General features: G+C 31.5%; 1 protein-coding gene across 1 annotated transcript; it reads right to left on the reverse strand.

Annotated features, from left to right (window-relative positions):
• Positions 1 to 5,714: 5,714 nt before the first annotated feature.
• On the reverse strand, positions 5,715 to 21,384 carry LOC132748067 (U4/U6 small nuclear ribonucleoprotein Prp4-like). The gene is made up of 16 exons (XM_060737611.1): positions 21,267 to 21,384; positions 18,900 to 19,076; positions 18,507 to 18,583; positions 17,731 to 17,803; positions 17,142 to 17,266; positions 16,587 to 16,666; positions 15,374 to 15,464; positions 14,607 to 14,701; positions 13,728 to 13,786; positions 13,287 to 13,410; positions 11,952 to 12,044; positions 11,074 to 11,196; positions 10,549 to 10,656; positions 8,156 to 8,274; positions 6,485 to 6,534; positions 5,715 to 6,108 (listed from the first exon to the last, which is right to left on the reverse strand). Exons 1-16 carry the CDS (start codon positions 21,268 to 21,270, stop codon positions 5,950 to 5,952), a joined length of 1,557 nt encoding a protein of 518 aa, XP_060593594.1. The 5' UTR covers positions 21,271 to 21,384; the 3' UTR covers positions 5,715 to 5,949.
• Positions 21,385 to 24,442: the final 3,058 nt, after the last annotated feature.

The raw sequence follows: 24,442 nt of genomic DNA on the forward strand, positions 1-24,442 counted from the left end.
AGCGAAACAACAAAATATGTGATTAAAACGACTTTTCCGGGATCCGAATTTTTACGAAACAAACGCTATATCACGTACTGCGCCATTTCGCACTAAGCATATATAATTGAGTAATTTTAAGTGCAGCTCGTAGAAAATTCTGGTGATAGATCTAATTATATGTTTGCTTAATATGCATGTTATGTGTTACATTTACAATTAGTTCTTAAATAAAGTGATAAAGAACTGATTTCTGTCAGACAAAATACCTATTTACCTATAAGAAGATGATGGTCTATATATAGCTGAATTGCCTAAATGAAGGCAAACTACATATTATTATTATGAAGAAAAAAGAATAAAACAGGTTGCTTTGCTCTTGGCTTTGAGCTCATTCTTATCCGAAACTATGTGTTCTCACTGAAAATGAACACTCTTTCAGATAGGAGAATTTGCATTAAGCATTTAAAACTTTAAATTTCATTTTTATTTGTTTAGGTCGTCAGACCAAACAAATAATGCTAGCGAAATTTCAGAGCCAAATGCTGTTAATTGCAAATGCCTAAAGTAGTCCACTTTAAGCGGTTACTTCCCTTTACATGTACACTAACGCCGAAATGCGTATAGATTGTCAAATGACCGGAGCATTAGTTTTCAAGCAAAGCAGTTCCCGAATGGTCGAAGATTTCTAATATTGTTTCATTCTTTATAGATATACATGATTATTTACATCTGTGTTTAGCGTCGAAATAATAAGAGTTACAAACCCTAATTTAGAATAATATGGTTTTCTTCAGATCGTCAACTTATAATTTCACCGTGGCCGAAGGGTTTTAACGCTCGCTTATGAATCGAAAAGTTTCGAGTTCAAATCCCCGTTGAGGCAACTCATTTTAAAAAAAAATTAAATCAAATAAACATTAAATTGACTATCAGTGTTGCAATTAGTCTTATAGCCAATTTACTACAGTTAAAACATCGGAAAGCATTGATGACACTATACAAAAACAAATTGGTTTATAATCTCACAACTTTCACCTTTCTGACATTCTGAGACCCAAACAAATTCAGCGCCTTCTGTGCTTTGATTTTGTTTGTTTGTTTGTTGCTTTTTTTTAGTTTAAGATTAAACGAACACGGGAGATTTGTTGCTATAACATCGGTTTGAAAGTCGCAAAATAACAATTTTTTGCTGCAAAAAAAATCAATATAAATATTAGAAAAGTTTTATGGTATATATAATGTACTTGTTCACTTTACATATTTTACATTTAATAAAAAGAGTTTTAAATCGTCACCAATATGTTGTCAATATAGCCTCTAGATAGTCACGAAATACCAGGATATCGCTTCCTCTTCCAAAAAATTTTTGACCAACAGATACGTTACCAACAGATACGTTACAAATATTTATTGTTTGAATCTTAATTGGCGATTTTGCTCAGTTTTGAAATGGTTTAATGTTAAAAATCACAGCATAACGTACGTGTAGCCGATAAATGATGCATTGATCTCGATTTTATTGGAAAACTGAAAATGTGAATCAGGAATTTGAAATTCAAGGATTAGTAGAGTTTTCTAGAAAATAAAATGTTGAAAACCAGGAAAGAAACATATAAAGATTTACTGTTTTATGTCCTGGAATAAATTTATATATGTTGATATCTTTTTGTTTTGCAAAATTTGTATTAAAAATAAAATGCAGAGGACTGTACAACTTCTGGTAACATATCTGTTTATCATTGTAACGTATCTGTTTAGAAAGAGATTTGAGTACTGTTTAATATATAAAACTAAATCTTCAACAAAACTTTGGTTTAAATTAGTAATATATGCCTAGGCTTTATATAACAGCACTGTTAATGAAAAAAAAACATATTAAAGTATTTTTAAATGAATGCCCGTTAGTTTCCAAATTTTAGTCAGCGTCGTATCAAGATAGTCTGGCTATGGTAGGAATGGACTAATTGGGGATGTTACGAAAACCTCAATTAAGCTAGTGGGAGTTTTCCAAACATTAGTTATTATTATATACTCCATATTAATTCTCGCAATGTAAACGGACAAAACCGAAGTGGGATCGAATATTTAAATGAGTGCTATAATGTAAACATAATTGACAGGTCAATAAAATCAGACTATAAGTTGTATCTCTAGTAAAGTCCATACCAGATTAGTTTTTTTTGCATTAAATATCACCTAATAACCTAAACTATAGAAGAGCCAAATTAATCTATAGACATTCCCTATAAATTAAATCAATAAGGATCATGTTTTTACTTTAAAATAACCAAACTCATTAAGATTCCTAAAAACAGAAAATATTTAGTGAAATAACACTAATTTAATAAGATTAGGCTTAATTAATCCCAAAATAACCAAAACAGTTATAAAAATCCATAAAACTGTATGATAACTACAAGTACATCGCTGATCGTAGAGCCGCAACGGAGGTCTTCTCAAGCCGTCTATCTTCATAGAGATCTTCTCCTGAGGACCAAATTTGTCAGAGCAAAGGAAGACAATAGCTGAAAGGCACCTCTATCGGGAGGCAACATCATCTTTTTAGTACCACACCATTAGCCATTACATGATTGTTCAGGTCACACCAGCAAACCTAACGCACTCCGAGCGACGTGCACGCCGCCACGGATAAATCCGTAACGCCGCGAAGGGATGTCGGAGGTTCATATGATAAAGGCTAAACGTATGTTAAGAAGACCATTCTGTTCTCTTAAATTTCCAACTATCATATTTATGATCTATGGCGTATAATCAAATCTAAAACTCTCTAAGATCTATTTTATGTATTTAAATGACCTGCTAAAATTTTATTGCACGTGCAAATCGTGCCAAAATAGACCGTTGGGTAGAAAATCAATAATCTGTCCAACATTACATTATACATGTATGTTCCATGATCAATCAGATGGCTGCAGACCACTATTTTTGTCTGTTTTGTTTTTACAAAAAAAGGGTTTCCAGATGGTAATGTTTTGATTCCTTGATTGATGATAAAAACGTGGTAGTTTATTTGAAGATCCATCGAGTCCACTTCATTGAATTGACCAGTATTGATACCACATGAGGAAACATGGCTGTGACCCCATTACCTTGCACCCACAACCCTTTGGTTGATGAGGCAGACACCTAAACCACTATGCCACCACACTCAATTCTTATTGTAACCAAGAACAGACCAATATTTTCCAACTATAATACACCGAATTGTCACAGCTTGTTCAAGTCTACGGCACTTTGTATTACTAAATGTACTTAGGAATAAGAGAAAAAAATTAACAATTTGTATAAAATACCATTTTAATATAATTAATGGTGAAAATTCATTCATTTTTGGAAACAAATCTGATAACAGGATGTGTACCATGTATATAAGTGGATCATGTTAGGTATATAACACAGAAAAAGTTGAAATAGAAAGTTAGCTAGTCTAGAAGTCTTTTTCAACACTTTATCATAATACTTAAATAAATTTGTCCATAATGTGAAGAACTGTAAAACCATCAATAAATATATTGTTAAAGGGACTCCACTGAGGTTTTTTGACATGATGGGACTGAAAGTATTTTTTCCAAATAAATGCACTATTTGATGTAGGTTTACACCTCTAATTATTGTGCAAAATTTCACTTTGTTTTTCCAGAATAATTATTCAAATTGTAAAAAAAAAATGACCCAAAATTGAAAAGCGTTTAAATGCTTTCCAATCAAATCCGACTAAGAAAAGCATAAAAATATGATTTTCTATTTATTTCAAATTATATTTCTTAACTATATTTGCATATATTTCTGTTAAAAGTGCCGCAGCTCATTTATGTGAGAAATTCAAATATTATGTTTTTAGGCTTTTAAACCTCAGTGGAGTCCCTTTAATATTGAGTATCATATATCCATGATGGCAACAAAATATGAAAGAATTTTATACATATGCTGTTGGTAAGTTGGTAAGATTTTCATATCTGGTTGTACTTTTACACATCTTTCTTTCAACTTAGGAAAAATACCAAAGAAATAAGAAAATACTTGTTTCATCACAAGTACACTACATTTTTATTATTCTTCCAGTATAGTTTTATCAATTAATCAACAATTTTAACTTGCATATCAAACTATAAAGATTAATAGGAGATCATCTGTTACTGCAACTAGGGTGACAATATTAAACCAACATAGACATGATAAAACATAATCTAAAATTACTATACATACGAGTAGTTACATGTATTTGGCTTTAACATATTTATTTAAGCTCAATTGCGAAACAAGTAAACAAGTTCTTGCAACTTATATCAATCACTTCTGAGTCCCCTTCCTGGAACCAACCAGTACTGGTGTCTTATGAAGAAACATGGTTGTGACCTGATTAGGGCTGGAACCCATGGCCCAAAGGTTGAGAGGCAGATACCTTAACCACTAGGCCACCGCTCCCCATTTCTATTATGTGAGCTTGACCAGAAGCTAATGATATCCTAACTCTGACGTCTTGCATTTTGATTTTCTGTGTATAAACTGTCTTTTTTCAGTGGTATCAATAAAGATAAACCTTTATAATCATACTATCAATGAGTAATGATTGTGCTTAAACAATGGGGAATTTACATTTTCATTTTCCATCCAAGCTCTGTCCACTTTTTTTCTCAATGTTAAATAATTTCTCAAATGATAAGACTTAACATTATTCATTAATTATTTATTACGGCTTAAACAAAATTGTATAACAAGAACTGTCCGAGGACAGTATTGGCTTGACTATTCAAAAAATTGTCACAAGGGTGTTTTATTGAGTATAATAATGCTAATTACCTATGAATACATAAAATTGACCGAAAACGTACAAAGGCTAAGATATTTTAGGCACAAACTCTTCAGTAGTTATGGAGATAACAGCTTACAAGCTAAACTTTACCATGAATTTCTAAGTTGAAAAAGGGGAGAAAAATCAGCCTAAATGCAAGATAGAATTATGGATCTTGGTCAGTGACCTACAATTATGATTCTAAATGCATATGTGAAGTTTTAAATAAATATCTTTAATAGTTATTGAGATATGTTAAACTTGCATGTAACATTAACCAAGAGACTAAGTAGAAAAGGGGAGATGAATCAGCCGAAATGCGAGTAGTTATGGAACTTGGTCAGTGACATAAAATTATGACTCTCCAATTATGACCCTAAGTACATGTGTAAAGTTTCAAGTAAATATCTTTGAAGACCTTTAAGTTGGGCTTTAACCAAAATTTTTAGGTTTCAAAGGGGCAAATAATTCTGCAAATATTGCAGGCAGAGTTATGCAACTTTGCAAACTGATGAACATTGTTACTATAAAAAAGTATTGTAAATTTCAATTGAATATCTCAAGCAATAATTGAGATATTTGACTTTACAAAAAACTTTAACCAAAATTTCTAAGTTAAAAGGGGGCATAATTCTGTCAATATTGTAGGCAGAGTTATCCAACTTGTCAATCTTATGTACATTGTTACTATAAATAAGTATTGTAAGTTTCAATTGAATATCTCAAGCAATAATTGAGATATTTGAACTTACAAAAAACTTTAACCAACGCAGACGCCGGCACGGACGATGACGCCGGGGCGACTACAATAGCTCTCATATTCTTCGAATAGTCGAGCTAAAAATGTACCACATTTAATTCTGTAGCAGAATTCTTAAATGCGTTCAAGTTCTAGCAAAATCTCACGATGCATTTCTGCGACAATAATGGTCCTTTTCTGCTGTACAGATCCAGAGCAAATGAAGCCCCATAAGTCATGTCCAAAAGAAAACAACGAAACTTTCACAGCTCTGTTATTCCCATCCTGTGAATTCACTGTATTCACAAAACACAATATAAACATAGTCTATACTGACATCTATCTTGGCCCCTTCACATTATTTTGTTTTTGTTATTAGAAAAGATATAGTCATCTGTGGATGTATAGTATTTCATCATAATCCACCTTTAACCTCTGAGGCCCACAATTTGAATGTTCTATCAAATGATACTGTTGCAATATACTGGAGGTCAGGCGATATGTCAACTCCCATTACTTTTCCTTCGTGACCAGCTAAATTCTTGATAGGTGCACCAACTGGGTGTGCCCATACCTGAAAAAAAACTTGTACAAGTTAAGACAATAACATTATGATTCCTCGAAATCTTTAGCTTTAATTGGAATGCATTTAAAACATTTTTTCAGCATTGAAAAATAAAAGCATGGCTGTTAAAGATAATACAGATAATCAGAAAATGTATGCTGGCCAATTAAAAAATTTACTAGAAATAAAAAGGAAATAATTTTTTCTTGAACACAAACATATTGGCAGTGACATATTTACCAATACATCATTATAAATTCTACCATAGCATATACAACTTTACAAGGTTTTTGTTGTCGAAATTATAACATTTTTTCAACTGCATCACAAGAATATCTGAATTTAAATACGCTCTTAAACAAACAAGTATAGCCACTGAAGTTACCTTGGCTGTAGAATCATAAGATGCTGTTACAAGATATCTTCCATGATTTGCTGAAAAAGGAAATGAATAGAATACAGTAATAAATGCTTGAATAAACAGATTTCTGGAAAAATAAACATCATGAGTAAGTACGTGTAAGTAAATTTTATTAGAGTGACTCTTAATTAACTAATCAGTAGCTGTCAAATTTATCTAACGATTTTTTAACATAGTGAAAAACGGCCAGTATTGTAAAAGTGAACTTTACTTTAACAAGAGGGCCATGAAATCACTCACCTGTATATAGGCCCCTGATCCAAGACCAATTATAAACCAGGGGCTTTTATTTGAACAAATTTGGTAGACACCCATTAGAAGATGTTTCATGATAAATATCTAAGCTCTAGCTCTTTGGAGTTTTTATAAGAATTTTTTTTTAAAGTTTTTACTATATACATATAAGGAAAAACAATGACCCTCCCCCTCAGAGGGGCCAATTTTGAGGTTTTTAAAAGAAGATTTTTTAAGTTTTTACTATATACATAAAGGGAAAAACAATGACCCCTGAGGCGGGGCCAATTTTTATTTGAACAAACTTGGTAGACACCCTATAGAAGATGTTTCATGCTTAATATCTAAGCTCTAGCTAATTTGGTTTTTTAAAAGAGGATTTTTTAAAGTTTTTACTATATACATATAAGGAAAATCAATGACCTCCCCGGGGCGGGGCCAATTATGACCCAAGGGCATTTATTTGAACAAACTTGGTAGACACCCACTAGAGGATGTTTCATGCTCAATATCTAAGCTTTAGCTATTTGTTTTTGTTAAGAGAAGAGTTTTTTAAGTTTTTACTATATACAAATAAGGAAAATCAATGACCCCCTGGGCAGGGCCAATTTTGACCCCAGGGCATTTATTTGAACAAACTTGGTAGACACTGACTACATGATGTTTCATGCCAAATATTAAATATTTTTATGGTTTTCTAAAAGAAGATATTTTAAGTTTTTTCTTTCGGTTGCAATGGCAACCAGAGTTCTGCTTGGAATTAAATTCTTTGAACAATTTTTAAAGTTGACTACCAAAGGAACATTCCTATGAAGTTTGGATGAAATTGGCTTAGTCGTTTATGAGGAGATGTCGTTTAAGTAAAAGTTTATGGACCAAAGGACATCCGGCCGATTTGGAATAAGGGGCCATTTCTAATGCTATTTTCTATTGTTTAACAGAGGGCCAATGGCCCCTTACTCTATTGTTACGGAATGAACTCTATCGTTTTCTTTGTTCTGTTTACAATAAGATGGCCCTCTAACCCTATTCGGTAGTGCGGCCGGACGCCACACGAAAAGCGATCACAAAAGCTCACCATGTCACTTTGTGACAGGTGAGCTAAAAAATTGTTATATTCAGATAAATTTGACAGTTACTGCATGTACTGATTAGCTAAAAGGGTCTTTGTCCCAAAACCCAATGCCTACTCTCAAAGCAGGCTAAAGTAGCACAAAAGTATGATATTCAATTGATTTGTTTTTATTTCCCTTAATTTTCTTGTTGTATGTACCCCAGCATATCTTATGTAAGAAATTCAAATTTTATTTTTAGGCTTTTGGATCTCAGTGAAGTTCCTTTACTCAGATTATTGAAGCCTTTTAATTGTAAACATATCAAAGAAAGAATATTAGAACATACGTTGAAATTTAATTTTACTGATGAGATTTTTATGGGCTGGTATTGTATATACACATTTCCTCTGCCGAATATCCCAGATTTTGGCCGTATTATCCTCACTACCAGTGGCTATATGATACCTGTAAACCATAAAAGAAAAAACATTAATAAATCCTTATAAAGATGTGTCAGTTAAAAGGAGGATATTAAAGTGTTTTTTTTCCCTATAAATACAGGATTTTATTTTCATCAAGTGGTACGAAAATAAATATTTCATGAATAGCATTAAGGCAGGAGTGAAATAAGTTTATTTTCATAACACTCAAAGAAAATAAATCATGTATTTATAGAAAAATCTTGAATTTTCTGATTATTATATACATGTACATTTTTCTTTTTTTAAGTTATGATTAGACAGACTTTTCCTTTAATTTTGTGTAAAGTGGAAATAAGGAAAATATGTTTTACAGCAGTGAAATTTTTTTTTCTTTACAGTGAAAATATGGAAAACGGAAAAATGCATTTTATGTCATCAATATTTTTCAATATGTCATATATACATTTACAATAAATGAAAATCTTTTTTAAATATTTTCTGGTTTTATTTGCCTGACAAAGCTGCTATTTATTCTGCCCATGACATATACAAATACATGTATGCAAAACCTAAGCCGGAAACCTTTCTAATCTGAACTTTTCTTCTGGTCCAGATGAGTTCAGATTAGACCGGTTCCACTGTACTACAAGGTTGTGGAATTTGAATTTATGATAATAATAACAAAAATCATGAGACACACCAATGAATCTATCTATTTATTACATTAAGATGATAAACATATGTTTAAAACAGTGAAATTATCAATTTTATGTCACTGATATATTTCTATAAACCAGCGAAAAGCATGTAATAAAAACATATAATTATGTATGTATACTAAGTTATCATGAATCAACAGCCTATATTTTGATTGTCATGAAGTTAAATGTCAATACTGGATTTGTCAAGGTATTGTTCACACATACATGTGAATGCAGAGTAAACAAGAACTGGTTGAGCCGGGTGATGCTACCCGAATAGGTTTTAAACACAGGAAAGTATATCTCTTGTAGTTTTAGAGTTATGTCCCAAACAAAGTTCAAAGTGCAATAATTCCAAACGGACGGACAAAGCAGTGACTTTATGCTCACCCTATGGGGAGCAGAAACAAGAGCTGTCCGTAAGACAGCGCGCTCGACTTTTTTAGTGCTTGCCTATAATACAAAACATTGACAGTTAAGGGCCATAATTCAAATAAAATCTTTGACAGAATTACCTTCTCCTGGACATGTTTGGGAATCATGATTGTAAACAAGTATTCCAACTTTCAAATTAATATCTCAAACAGTTCAGTCAAAAAGTGGACTGGTACTAAAAACTTAACCAAGATTCTAAGTCGATAAAAGGCCTTAATTTTTAAAAACAAATCCTTGACAGAGTTACCTTTCTTTGCGTACAGATGGGGGTAATGATGTGAAATAGCATTAAAAGTTTCAAAAGCAATATCTCAAAGGGTTAAGGCAATAAGTGGATTTTACCCATATTCAATGTATTTTCTAAGTCAAAAAGGGGCATAATTCTGTCAAAAACCTTGACAGAGTTATGTCCTCTTGTCTGTTGATGAAGGTCGTGATGGTAAACAAGTATGGTCAGTTTCAAAGCAATACCTCCAATGGTTTTGAAATAAAGTGAGGTGGTACAAAAAACTTAACCAAGATTCTAAGTCGATAAAAAGGCCTTAATTTTTAAAACAAATCCTTGACAGAGTTACCTTCTCTTGCGTACAGATGGGGGTAATGATGTGAAATAGCATTAAAAGTTTCAAAAGCAATATCTCAAAGGGTTAAGGCAATAAGTGGATTTTACCCATATTCAATGTATTTTCTAAGTCAAAAAGGGGCATAATTCTGTCAAAAACCTTGACAGAGTTATGTCCTCTTGTCTGTTGATGAAGGTCGTGATGGTAAACAAGTATGGTCAGTTTCAAAGCAATACCTCCAATGGTTTTGAAATAAAGTGAGGTGGTACAAAAAACTTAACCAAGCTCAATACACTTTCTAAGTCAAAAAAGGGCCATAATTCTGTCAAAAACCTTGACAGAGTTATGTACTCTTGTCTGTAGATGGAGGTTATGATGGTGAACAAGTATGGTAAGTTTCAAAGCCATACTTGTAATACTTCTGAAATAAAGTGGGGTGGTACGAAAAAACTTAACCAAGGTGTGACGCCAACGCTAACGCCGACGCCGACGCCGGGGCGAGTAGGATAGCTCCCCTTTTCATAGAAAAGTCGAGCTAAAAACCAGTATTCCTCTTATATTCTCCAGTTTAATAAGTACGGTATTAAAAATTAGTAATACATTAAGAAGATAATTTACCCATCTGGTCCAAAATCCACAGCTAACACTGATTTAAGATGACCTTCTAAGAACATTATACATCTTCCAGTGCGAAGATCCCAAACTCTCCCATATGCATCTAAACCTCTGTGAAAAAAAATAAAACAGAATATTAATGACTTATAAATGTTGCATTACATGAACCCCACTCTCTTTTAACTTTTAAGAAGTGCTTAAGTAACATATTCTCAAAGTAATATTCTTTTTGTTATATTCACTAACATAAATGGATGGTTCAAATAATAAATTTGGTTTAAACTACTAGACATTGTTACAGTATGAAAATATTGGAAGTGGTGAGGGGGTTTAAGTCTTGCCAACGGTGTAATGGTCATATGGCGTCTTTTGCGCTTTACAGTGTCATGGTTAGCAAAAATGATAACCGTTTAATTGGCGACTTAATAACCATCTTGAATGTATAACCGACCATAGTAAAAGAATTTCCTGACTGAACTGTTTAAACAGATAAATGTGACACCCCTATATTAAACGAAACAAGTATACCCTGTTGCAGCTAAAGCACCGTCACACTGGAAGCATATATCATACACTGGTTTACTGTGTCCTTCTTGATGCAATATCTCATCCTGGGCCTCCAAATCCCACAACCGCCATGAGTTATCAAAACTATAATAAACAAGATATAACTTACTTCACCAGTGAGATATTTTCTATATTTACTCATTGACTTTAAGTAATATTTTTAGTGATAACTATTATATTAATATACAATCAGTTTCTTTCTTACGTCAATAACAAGATATAATTTAATTCACCAGTGAGATATTTTCTATATTAGTCATTGACATTAAGCGATATTTCTGGTGACAACTTTTACATTAATATATAATCTCTTTCTTTCTTAGGTCAATAAAAAAATTATGATTTTGTTATAGAACAGTTAATTTCTACTTTCTATTAAGTTTAACATCAATTTATTTATTTATTTTGGCACCAGGCTACCTTATGCATAAATAGTCTGACCATGCAATACTTTTTGTGGCACAATTTTTGTTTAATACTTCTCAAAAGCATTTTATCTTTTGGTGTTCTTCAATAGTTTGCAAAAAGTTATTCATTGGCCAAATACTTGAACCATCTTTTGCTTCTGTTGTCTTTTGGTAATAGGTAGAGTAACAGTGATTCAGTATTTTATATGGAAGTCAAAATACTACTTTGTTTATATTTTGCTTCCTTTACGACACATTACTGCATGTTCAGCACTACTTTCTTCATGTGATAAGCATCTGACATGCTTTAAAATCAGTATTTTCACGTTTTAAAACACTTATGTTTGCCCTTTCTAAAGAAGGAAAAAAATATTTGATTCTAAGGCATAATGTGCCTTTAAAGAACATTTTTTACAGAATGTAACAACTCACCAGCATGTAGCTAGAAATCTACCAGAAGGATGATAAGCTAATCTTGACACCCTGTAAGGTGCATGACCTTCTATATCTGCTACTGGCTCATCTCTAGAACAAATCAATTCATTTACTGTTTATGTGAATGCTTATACTGTTTACAAAACAAAAATATGTTCACAATAACTGTTCACAGTAATACTTTATAAGACAAAAGAAAATGTGTAAGCATAATATAAAATATCATTTAAAATGTAAAAATATTCAAACTGTTTCACATACAAAGTTACAAAGCCTTTTTTAAATGGTTCTTTCAGAATGTCTATTAACTTTATTTTCAGACAAGATATATATATATATATATTTTATGTGAGTCATGTGGTGAGTTTACAGCTATGGAAAATAAACACAAAATGAAATAAGATCTCTTCCCAACAACTATGATTTACTTCCCCTTCTGAAATCAAAATTACAACCCCTGAGGTATACATCCTGTATATTTGATCTTAACAACTCAGCTTTGGAATGGATGCCTACTGCAGAACAAGTAACTAAAAATATACATCCAGGTATCATGCATGTTTATAACTATTCACAGTCAATTTAAAATTGAAAGCTAACTTCATTATTAAAAAAAACAACAACATCAAACAAATGATAACTATAAATGTGTCCATAGGACACAGATGCCCCCACACGCCACTGTTCTGTCTGTCAATCTTATGACTATAGGTCTAATATTTTTTGGACTACATGTGCCACAAGTTGAAAACTAAAAATCAACAAAGGGCCATAATTCTGTTAAATTTGGTCACAGCAAAAATTCCTTCCTTTACTACCATCTATACAGTAAGGTTTTTCATCCCTGGAAGTTTAAGCAAAATCTGCCATCCCGTTTAAGAGGAGTTGCATTCACAAAATTTCTACATAGTATATATTGAAAAAATCAACAAAGGGCCATAATTCTGTTAAATTTGGTCGCAGCGAAATTTCCTTCCTTTAATACCATCTACACATTAAGGTTGTTCATCCCTGGAAGTTTAAGCAAAATCTGCCATCCGGTTTAAGAGGAGTTGCGTTCACAAAATTTCTACATAGTATATGGTGAAAAAAATCAACAAAGGGCCATAATTCTGTTAAATTTGGTTGCAGCGAAAATTCCTTCCTTTACTACCATCTACACATTCAGGTTGTTCATCCCTGGACGTTTAAGCAAAATCTGCCATCCAGTTTAAGAGGAGTTACGTTCACAAAATTTCTACATAGTATATAGTTAAAAAATCAACAAAGGGCCATAATAAGTGCAACGCTATATGCTCCCACTATGTGGGGGCATAAAAACAATGTACTAACCCAACAAGGTTCCAAAGTTTGACAGCCCCATCTTGACTACATGACGCCATACAACAGGCTGTGTTATCAAGATCTATTGTAGCTCGCGGATGAAACACTATGGCACCTACATTACAGTTGTGACCTGTAACATATAATTCTTAAGTAAAACATAATGCTTTCTAAATCTTTTCACATATCAATTATGCTTTCAAAGTTTTTTCACATATTAAAATATTGTTGTTGCTGGGCAAAGGAGGAAATCATTTTGCTGTGATGCTAAGCATAGCTGTAAAAAAAAAATCAACAGATATTATAGCATTGCTTTTTTGTGTGTAAAATTAAGTGAGCTGAAAAAATCAAACCACATAATTTTTTTTTCAAAAGGTAGCCTAGGTAAGTATGGAAGGTATTAATTATTTCAGGATTCAATGATTAAAGGGTTGTGTTAACTGTACTAACCTCTAAGAGTTCTAATCTCTTGACAGTCTGGCACTGACCACAGCTTACATAACCCTGACCTGTTATAGAAAGTTCATACAAACTTATAACCATGTAATAATAATCAAATTATAAACAACCTGTTCATTCAAAAATGATACTGCTAAGGTAATAAAACTACTAGAATTTTCCAAGTTTTTCCTGGATAACTATCTCCCTGCATTATTTCAGAAAAAAAGTTGGAATCCAGGTAGAATCAATAACCTTTCACAAGCTTGTTATGGGTAAAAATACTCCAAATTTGAAAAGAAAATCAACCTGTTTGAAATTTTTGCCCCTTTACTCATGGATTTTGAGCCTTAAATGGGTCCCATTCATGTTTTCTCATATGTTGCCTGTGTAAGTTAGTCTCGCTTGTGAACTTTAAAAGATCAAAATCGGTTCAACAATCTAACTTAAGATTTATATATCTATACTTAATAAAATCTATCACTACACTGGTTTTCTAATTAACCATCATGATTTAAAACATCAACTGATTTATCATCTATGTAGCATTCACTGCCATAAAACGATACTTAATGCAGCTTTAATACACTTAAACAAAATCAATGCAAATATATTCCAAAAGATGCATATTCAAAAAGGGGAATGTTGTACTACTGACTAAAGTGTCTGCTTCACAACCAAGGGTTACAAGGGTTTGAGCTGAACTGGGGTCATGACCTTGTATCCTCCAATGACACCAGTACTGGTAACTAGTATCTTAAAGGACCAGAGAAAAAATCTTAAAAGAATTGCACTTGAAAGTGGTTGAAATTAGCTTAAAGTTGTCTTCACAATCAATATTGAATAAAAACAATAATTATTATAATGTTTAACTTATAAAAAATCACTTACCATGAAGCTGTTGCTATCATTTTACCATTTGGACTAAACTGACAATGAGACAGGGGCCGGGTATCTCCTATTTGACTACATTCATTTGTCACAGACTGAAAAATATAAAATATATTATTGTTACAAATGTATTTTATTGTTAAAGTCTTTTTTCTGAGACTACACAGCTTACATGATCAGTGCACATGGAATACTGTATTAATTTTATATGGTTTTGAGTAATGTTAGGAAAACGTCTCGACAATATATTCAGCATTTAAATAACATGTGTTTATGTTTAAAGTAAATTGTAAATCAGTAATTGGAGTGAAATTATAGTTCTGCAGTCTTCAGAACATATTACAGTACACATTATCAGATTTTATTTGTTTTTTAACACTTGTCGATATGACAAAGTAAAATTGTCAATATCTATAAAAATGTTTTCATCCTAACTTAACCAGAGACAATTGCCACTGCATATTTGTTAGCTTTTTTTGTTGTTGTTGTTTTTGATTGGGTTTTAGTATAGGTCAGTATAAGTCATATGGTGAATTTCCAGCTTTACTGTTTACTTGTATTATTTAAGGCACAAACCCGAGTAGAACCACCAATGTTTCGTAATCCGTTTTCTCAATCTAAATGCCTAGAAGGGATTCACACCCACAACAGTGAGGGGCAATTTGTTTGAAATCAAAGACCTTAACCATTCAGCAATGGACGCCACTGATATAGCTTTTCGAACAGAAAGAATAATTTTATAAAGATAAATGAAATATTGTGCTTACCCTCATTCTTTTTTGTATATCCTGAGAGAAAACAGATTTCTGAGCAGCAAAATGGGATTCTTGCTTCTCTTTGTGTATCCTTGCCTTAGCTCTGAAAGGCAAACAGTATTGATATTAAAGGAACTCCACTGAAGTGCAAAAGTCTAAAAACATAACTTTTGAATTACTTAAATTGATCAGCTGGGTCACTTATAACAGAAAGATTTGCAAAAATTATTAATAAATATGCCAGGAAATATATTGAAATTCGTATTTTTGAGCTATTCTTAGTCAAATTTAAGTGAAAAGTGTTGCAACTCCTCAATTTCAGGTCATTTTTCACAATTAGAATTATCATAATTCTGGAAAAACACACTTAACAAATGATCTAATATTTTGCACACAAGTTATTGGTCTACTAGACCTTCATCGAATGTAACATGACTCTTGAAAAATTATTTCCAGTCCTGTCATGTCCAAAAACAAAACTCTGTGGAGTCCCTTTAATGCTTCATGTTAAGATCAAGAATATTTACACCTTGGAAAAGGGAAGTGAATACCTGAAACTAGTAGGTTTTTAATAAAATTATAAACTTGTTCCGGCGTTGTCGTGTGCTCCTCTCATACTATTTATTGTTGTTATCTAAAATTATTAACAGTTAAATCAGTACTGAAACATTGCATCAATAGTTTGGATCTTGATTGGTCATTTTGAACTTGTGCCATGGCTCCAAATGAGTAAAATAAATCTTTAAATTAAAAAGAAAAAAAGTACATCAATAGAATATTCACTTTTCATATGAAACTTTGATTTTTTTATGTAAAATATGCCAGAATTTACCATTTTAATAGAGAAGTAAACGAATTTCTGCATTTTTTTTCCGGACAAATTATAGGTAATTCCTGAGTAAGACTGTCTCTTTGGCTAGATTTAAAAACTTTCTTTGTACATTTGAAATCATCACTACCCATAAGCACAAATGTTAAAGGTCCATTGTGCCTCAAAAATGGTTTTCTTTCTATTTCACAAAAGCTTATTTAATTTTGGGGTACTTTCATAGTATCCAAAATGTTCCTAATTAGCCAATACATTACCCAAAGCAACTTATCGTGGGTGCATAATAATATAATTGTTATAACCAAACTAAATTCAAGTCATTTATATTACAAAAAGGTGTGTAATATATTAACTTTTGTCCCTATACATTATCACTGCTTAAAACGTTGAACAAACCTTGGTATAGAATATTCAGCTATCCACAGTCTTGCATCCTTCAATGATTCATTTCCTTCATGATACCAGGTTATGTTTTCCTGAAAGTACAATTATAAATTATAATTTTTATAAAATGAGGATACTAAATGAGTGTAGATTTAATACTTAAATTTATTGGATATAATTCATATCACTTGAAGGAATTGGTTATGAATAAACATATCAACTACAATATGACAACAAAATTTTAATACAAACAGGCAGTGGGAAAAACCAGTGTCCTTTGGTATGCTACAAAAACAACTTCCTCACATGAAAGATTACAATGTTCATGGTGGGCTTCAATACCAACAGCTGAAAAATGGCTGGAGGGTTGTCATTAAATGTTTTCTGAGACGGTCCATTTGGAATTTGAGGTGGTCACATACAACAAAGACTTTTATCAAAGTTTGAAGGCAGTCCAAAATGCATTTGATACAGTCATTTGCCCTATAGCCACGAGCCATGTCCTAATGACAACTCAGTAAGAGCCTAGACTTTAACCACTGTGTTATAGAAGATTCTTATAAATACCTCTTCTCTTTTCTTTTTGTTGATTTCCTCCTCGACTTTTTGTTTTCTAAGAGTGTCTTCACCTCTTGCAGCTATAACTTGCCGCAGTCGCTCTCGTCGGTCAGCAGGACCCTCCCCAAATAAACCTTCAAATCATAAATTATTTCAATTATTATTACAGTAAACCAAACAATTATTTTTTAGTGGGACAAAATATAGTCATATAGTACAGTAACTTTGTCACAATTCAATCACATCTTATAGCTACTGATTTGGACTTTACAATAGGCAAAGGTTTAGCTAAATACCTTACTTAAGAAAAATATTGTATACATAAAAGTTATAATCAGTTGAGGTCATCCATTTCACTTTCCCTATAAATGTTTATCAACAAAGACCAAGGTTTCAAAGCTCCAAACATGCACTTTGAAATCTGCCCTGAATGTACTTTGATTGTAAGAAATATTTTCATATCCTCAGTCTAAATTGAGAAATACAATGTACTAATATAATTTAATTTCACAAATCACTCCTTGTAGAAATTTACTATATTATTCTAGTAAGAAATCTCATGTGTAAAATATAGCAAGTTCTCAAGGTAGAAACTTACAAATTGGTTCACCAAGCTGTCTTAGATGTGCTTTCACTTCAGAGTCATCTGTAGAGACTTGAATCTTTTTTGCCTGAATAAAATTTGAATTCATAATTATTCCTTATCGTTCCTGAACATATTGTAAAATGGTAAGCTTTTGCTTTAAATGTGTGTATGCTAGGATTACATACAGCAAAATAAAAACAATACAATAGAATTTATTTGAAGGGACTCACTCCACTGAGATTTTTTTACATAAAGGGACTGGAAATATTTTTTTTTTTTTTTCTAGTTTTTTTTATACCATTTGAGGAAAATTTATACAATAAATCCTTTTATTAAGACAATTATCTGGACTTGACCAAACTGGTCTTAATTAAGAACAGTCCAAAGTTTGAGGGATTTCAATATACAGACTTGAACTAGCAACATTAGAGCCTGGTATGACTGCACTGGTATAAATGTTTGTGTGCACCTCTATATTGGTGGTAAATGTTCATCTAGTTTAACAAAGAAATCACTTTTTATATTTAGATTAACCTATGATAATACGACGTTATCAAAGAGAATACATGTAAAGGTACTAAAAATATGTTATATACAATTTTGGTATTTACAGAAGTAAAAGCACAAACAATTGGGTCATGGTGATTCTGAAAAAAATTTATTCATATTATTCAATGGAAACAAACAGAAAAGTGTTTTTAATATATCAAAAAAGAGTTGCATTGAAGAAATACAGTGTGAATTAAATTTAAACTTGAAGGCTATGATTATAAAACAGCAAAAAATACCTTTTTTCTTTTTTCAAAATCTGCTAGAAGTTCAGCTTGACTTTGTTCATACTCTTTTTCAAGGTCCAAAGTAGCTCCTAAAATGACATTTTGCATAATTATGGCAAACAGAAAATATATAAAGTGTAAAATATCACTTGTTTACAATCTGAAGTGGGAAATTAAAAAAACCCATGAAAGCAAAGACATTGCATGTTGATATACAACACTACTTTGTAGAATTTACAAAATGGTTAATTCTTAACTTTATCATGAACAGCCATTCCTTGTGTATGCATCCCGCATTTTTTAAAATTTTCTTGCCACTCTAAAACTATTTAGGTTATTCAGCAGCACAAAAAAGTAAGTTAAGACATATCAAAGGAATACCTTGTATATTGTAATACTAACTACCTTTTGAGATATTAATGTTGCCAGAAGCTATTCCAATTTTAATGGCTTCGCTTGCAAGAGACCCTTCCATACCACCACCTCCAGCCAATCGTTGTTTTTCTTTCTGTTCCAAGCTGCCATATTGTAATATCTTTTGTCTCTTGGCAATGAATTGGGTTTCACTCTCTTCATCTGAATCTAAAAATACATACCATACAGATATGTTTAGAAAGAATCTGTTCAGTGTGCACTGTTTCACACCCTAAATAATATTTATGTGAATATACTTATGATACTAATGACAGTGATGCTATCTGAAGACAATGAAAATATAATATAAATTTCACAAAAAAATATTTATCTTCATTTACCTCATACAAATTTTGATTGTGAAATAACTTGTTTTACCATTCAGATATAAAGTCTGACATATATTGTCACAGTCTAGGACCAGTGGTGGATTCAGGCCCGGGCTTCAGGGCTGCAGCCCCACAGGTCGGCCCAAAGATACGTTTACCAGCTGGGCTGGAATATATTTTTGTCAGTTTCAAACTTTATTGGCTGTAGTGTACTCCCTTATCAAAACATTAATTGCTGTCATCCAGTTGTTAATCTCCTGCCTGGGGGCTTGGCAGAGATCTTTATCTATCAACATGCTTGAATGACTTCAATGTTTAAACTGCATAATTGATTGGTTTATTACTATCCAAAGGTCTAATGAAATTAATAGTCACAGATAGTGGCAAATATAGATGTGTAACATTGTACACCATAGTTCACTATCTTTGTTTTTTCCATTTCCTTTGTGTATAAGCCCTATAATTAAGAAATTGAAAATTATTATTTGTAAATTTAAAAGATGGCAAGTTTTATAAAGATAATATTTAAGGAATCACGTTTTAATAACTAGTTTTACTAAGATTTTTATTAAGATGAAATAATTGGTCATTAGCTTTTAATAACTTTTTATGGCAGTCAGATATTTTTAAATTAAATTTAAATTGTACTGACCTGTTTAGTATCTAAAATGGATTCATTGATGGAAAAAATTCTTATTGAATACTAGTGTTTGAAATTTGTTTGAATTTTTTTTTTTGTACATTAGGAAGGCAGTATTTTAATATCTCTTTACTTTGGAAAATGTCTATTATTTAGATGAGTAAATTGATCAAGTGTTTGAACTTATTTTTTAAAACAGTTGTGCATACATTGGTAAGTGTGCTGTTATTTTGTAAATGCTCACTTCTCAAAAATAAAACACTAGGGGAATTCTTTTTGAAAGACTCTACAAACACTAACCTATACAAAATACAGTGTTTTGTAAAACCATCCAAAATTAAAGGTACCATAAACAGAACTAGAAATCAAGGAAATAACACCATTTTCAACCTATATTTTTCAAATTTTTCTCGGTCTATGGGAGGGCCCACCCCAGTTACATATATTCTTATTAATTCCATATCATCTAAATATTTACAAGAAAACATTAGTTTACTCATATATAAGAGAAAAGTACATTGCCACTCATAAGATGAGCTATAAAACACATCAATTACAATTTTTGTCACATGAACAATCTTCAAATTCGCCTGTTGCATTATGTTTGTCTGTATCCGCCCCTGAGGACAGTAACTTTTCACCCCTTTCCCTGATTGGAAACATGAAGGCCTTACTTGCTTAATTATTTAAGTGAAACCATGCATAATAGCGAGTTCGAAGAGCTGGCGCGAAGTAAACTGAGTACCTGCTAGATAGTGATGGTTTTGAAAAGTTTTGTCCGAAGTACCGAATTGACACACATCTTTTTGAATTACAAGACAACGATAAAAGCCGAGGTATTCTGATTGAAAACGGAAGCCTAGACTGGTGTCCTGCGCACTTATATGGGAACCATAATAGAAAGGGGGAACCAGAATAAACGGAAGCAGTGTATAAAATACAGATTGACAATTTTAAAACGGAAAATGTAATATAAAATGAACGATTATTTTATACTTTTTCACGGTAAAAGAAAATCGAGCTCGATTTGAGGCTTTGGCTTTTTAATATTATAGATTTCCTACTCAAAAGGCCTTGTGTTTTAGTTGTGTGCAATCCTAGATTAACATACTCGGCTCTTTCTTTTAATTTGTAACATTTATCTTCCCTATTCTAAACAATTGCACATGACTAGCCACAACCACAAAAATTTGATGCAAACCATAATGTTATGATAAAATAACTTAAATATCATGTTCGACTGAAAATATTTGAGACAGATTATCAGGAATATTTCTTAATCGCGAAATTATGTTACAAACGGTGTTTTTTCAGAATCATATGAGCAATGAAGGATATGTGTTCATCACTATGCTTTGAATGTTTGCAAGATATTACAATAAAACCTACCCATTGTTAATATGCTTAATTTAACATTAAATTAAAACGATAATTTCAAAATTCAAAATTTAATAAAGCGTAACATGGGCGCCGCCATTTTGTTATAGGTATGACTACACTATTGATTTTCCATTTGAGAAACGGCGCAAAATGTTTATCTCAGTATCTCAGTATTATTGTTTATTGTGCAAAAGAAATATTTTAAAGCATTGATCAGAAATTACTTTGTGCTTATTTGAATGAATTCCCGCACCTTTAAAGCATTTTCCCTTCTTAATTTATAAGAAAATTGATAAAAAAAATTCCCAAGTAACTATCGTATCGATTTATTCAGGGAATAGACATATACACATACAATTTTATCATAGATATCAACTTGCATATATATAAAAACACACACATAAATGCAACAAAAATAATTATAAGATTAATTAATGAGTATGTTCTATGTAACCCTAGGATAGCCCATTAAGCTAAAAGCTTATTTCCAATGGGGTCCATTTTCCGTAAAATTATTACACTAACTTACATAATAAAAATTAGTTATAAAGAAGTTAAAATAAATGACAATTTTCAACAATCAAGACACATTTTTCAATATAATAAGACAAGTACACAAACAAAATGAAATAAATTTCGTTTAAACTAAAACACATCAAGTACACATAAACATGTTACAAAACCTTATCATAAGTTACACATCTACTTAATAATAAATAAACAAATTGTTCACTTGTTTATCAGTTTCATTACTTAAAAAAAAGTTTTACTTTCGTTTTAAATGTTTGGATATTGTCAATTGATCTAATGTTGTCTGGTAAAGAATTCCAGTCTTTTATGGCATTGTAGAAAAATGTATTTTTAACATAAGAATAGGAATGATTGATTTTATCACGGATTTATATTACATCCGTGATTTTATGAAAGCCTTTGATATATGGTAATTTGAGATAAGCTTTTGAAAGTTTATTTATTTATTTTACAGTTTTTGTAACTATTATAATAGTTTTATTTATCATTTCATTTTATTTCTTAAATGCGTTTGATTTCTTCAAAATTTGTTACTTACACGATTAAATTCAAATGCAATAAATAACTCATGATCCAGATGTCGTGGAATTATATTATAAGTATCATGTATCTTAATCCCTTGCTGTGTTTTGCATGATTGATACAAATGTGCAATACAAATTAAACCCTTTGTCTAGGCTAAAATACCAAACAGATTTTGACACTTGTGCAGAAAAATTATCAAAATTTGTAATTTTTTATATTAATTTTTGTTCGTTTATTCAAACTATTCCATTTGAATTGTATCTAGATCAATGAGATACGTTTGTGTCAATGAGATATGTAATGGTCCAGAATATTCAAATGATATTTTTTATTTCTTTTATCAATATTTGAAATATTTATAAGACTTTTGCCCAATGTAGACCAATTCACTTAAAAAAATATTTGTTTTTGTACTTTTAATTGTTGATTAATTATAAATGGTTAGATTATACACCCTAAAATTGTCATACCGAAAGCTTTATCCATGGCCAATTTCCCACAAACCTTAATTTTTGAGTGAATACAATCAAGGCAGTTGTTACATTGCTACATTTTTTCACTGAATTATAAGGTTTTCAGTTTTAACAGAAAAACATTGTAGGTGTAAATCAGAAAAAGAGCATTACTTGAAAGTTGAAACTTACTTAGAATTGTAATGTTTGAAGTGAATAGGTTTAGTAGCCCTGTACATACAATCAGGGATGTTATATTTCCGTTGTGTTTGTGGTATTTTAGTTCTGTCTATATTGGGCTTTTTCTACTTGGGTGGTTCCAGTATTCCTTACTCGAATACTATATATAATCACTCTTAGTATATGTGACCTGCTTTTTAAATCGGTCTTTTGACAGCTTATCTGTGATATGCAGGCTACATAACATCTGATCCCCTTTCCAAATTCAGTTTTGTTTAGTTCCGCCTATAATTGTTCTCGCGTTTGGTGCACAAGCATTTTTTACTTGGGGACCATACGCCGTTTTTTATGAAATGGCACTAACGGGTCACATTCAAGGTTCCATGATCACCGCCGTATGAACACATCTGCTCAAAACCATACCATTACATGTTTAAATGTTGAATACTGTTTAAGCCGCTGCTAGGGGGCGTGGACAGTAGTTTGCATTTTCCAGTACTTGTCAAATTTGTCATTTTGTAAGTTCTTTATGGATTCTATTTCTCTCTATTTTAGTAGCCTTAGGTTTTTAACAAAATAAATTGATGATTTTTATCAAAAGTTTCTTTGGGCCAAAATCTATGTCTACATTTATTTTGTATCTTTAAGTCTGCGAAGTAGATGCTGGCATTTTTACGTATAACTTATTTTCAAAACTGATTCCTATTCCTGAAATAAAATTAGTTCAACTATTTAAACATCCACTTCTTGTTCCAACCTAGTTTCTATTTTTTGTTTGTTTTGTTTTTATATTGATTATCTCTTAAAATACTGTCACAGTAAAAGTTGGTTGTTGCTAAAGTCTAAATGTTGTCCCTACTACTTGATTTAAGTACAGAACTTAAAAGGAATTTGTGGTGACAGGCTATTTCTCAGAGATTTTTGGATTGATTTATATTTCGGTTGCTCGTATCAGTAAAATATGATAAAGTTTAATGTTGATCTACACTCGACAACCTATGTTTTAAATACGTCATATCATTTTATAACATATACAAATAAAATACAGATAAAAATGTTTTTTACAATGTTGTAATAATCTACAGTTAACTGATGTAACTTTTTATTTCATCTACATGACATTGATGTCATTTTAGTGAATTCCCGAATTACCTGTATATCAAATTATTTTCAAATCTTGGATTTCCCATACGTAAAAATTACCGATTACCGAATTGCTGGACAATTTCCAAAATACCATATACGATTGTCTGTTTACAAGTAATTTATTTGTGGGGATTGGGGGGGGGGGGGAGCGGGATGATACTGTTGTTTTTTTCTTGAAAGACAGCGGAAAGAGTTGAAGGATAAATATTGCTTTGAAATAAGAAACATTGAAGAATTTGAACGCCTTCTTTTCTTATAGTATAATATAGTATACAACAATATAGATATCATAATACAATACAATGTTCTGTAAACAAAATCAATCGATGACGATTAAACTTATATGAAAAT

The sequence above is a fragment of the Ruditapes philippinarum genome, unplaced genomic scaffold (assembly GCF_026571515.1).
Source record: "Ruditapes philippinarum isolate M1 unplaced genomic scaffold, ASM2657151v2 ctg505_1_1_1_1, whole genome shotgun sequence".
In the NCBI taxonomy this organism is placed as follows: Eukaryota; Metazoa; Mollusca; class Bivalvia; order Venerida; family Veneridae; genus Ruditapes; species Ruditapes philippinarum.

What these genes read in the sequence shown, in the direction of transcription:
- LOC132748067 (XM_060737611.1), bottom strand. An exon ending in ATGATAGCAACAGCTTCATG is followed by an intron (nt 13,787 to 14,606) that starts GTAAGTGATTTT and finishes TTTCTATAACAG; the next exon opens with GTCAGGGTTATGTAAGCTGT. An exon ending in CAGTAAAATTAAATTTCAAC is followed by an intron (nt 6,535 to 8,155) that starts GTATGTTCTAAT and finishes TTCCTTTTTCAG; the next exon opens with CAAATCATGGAAGATATCTT.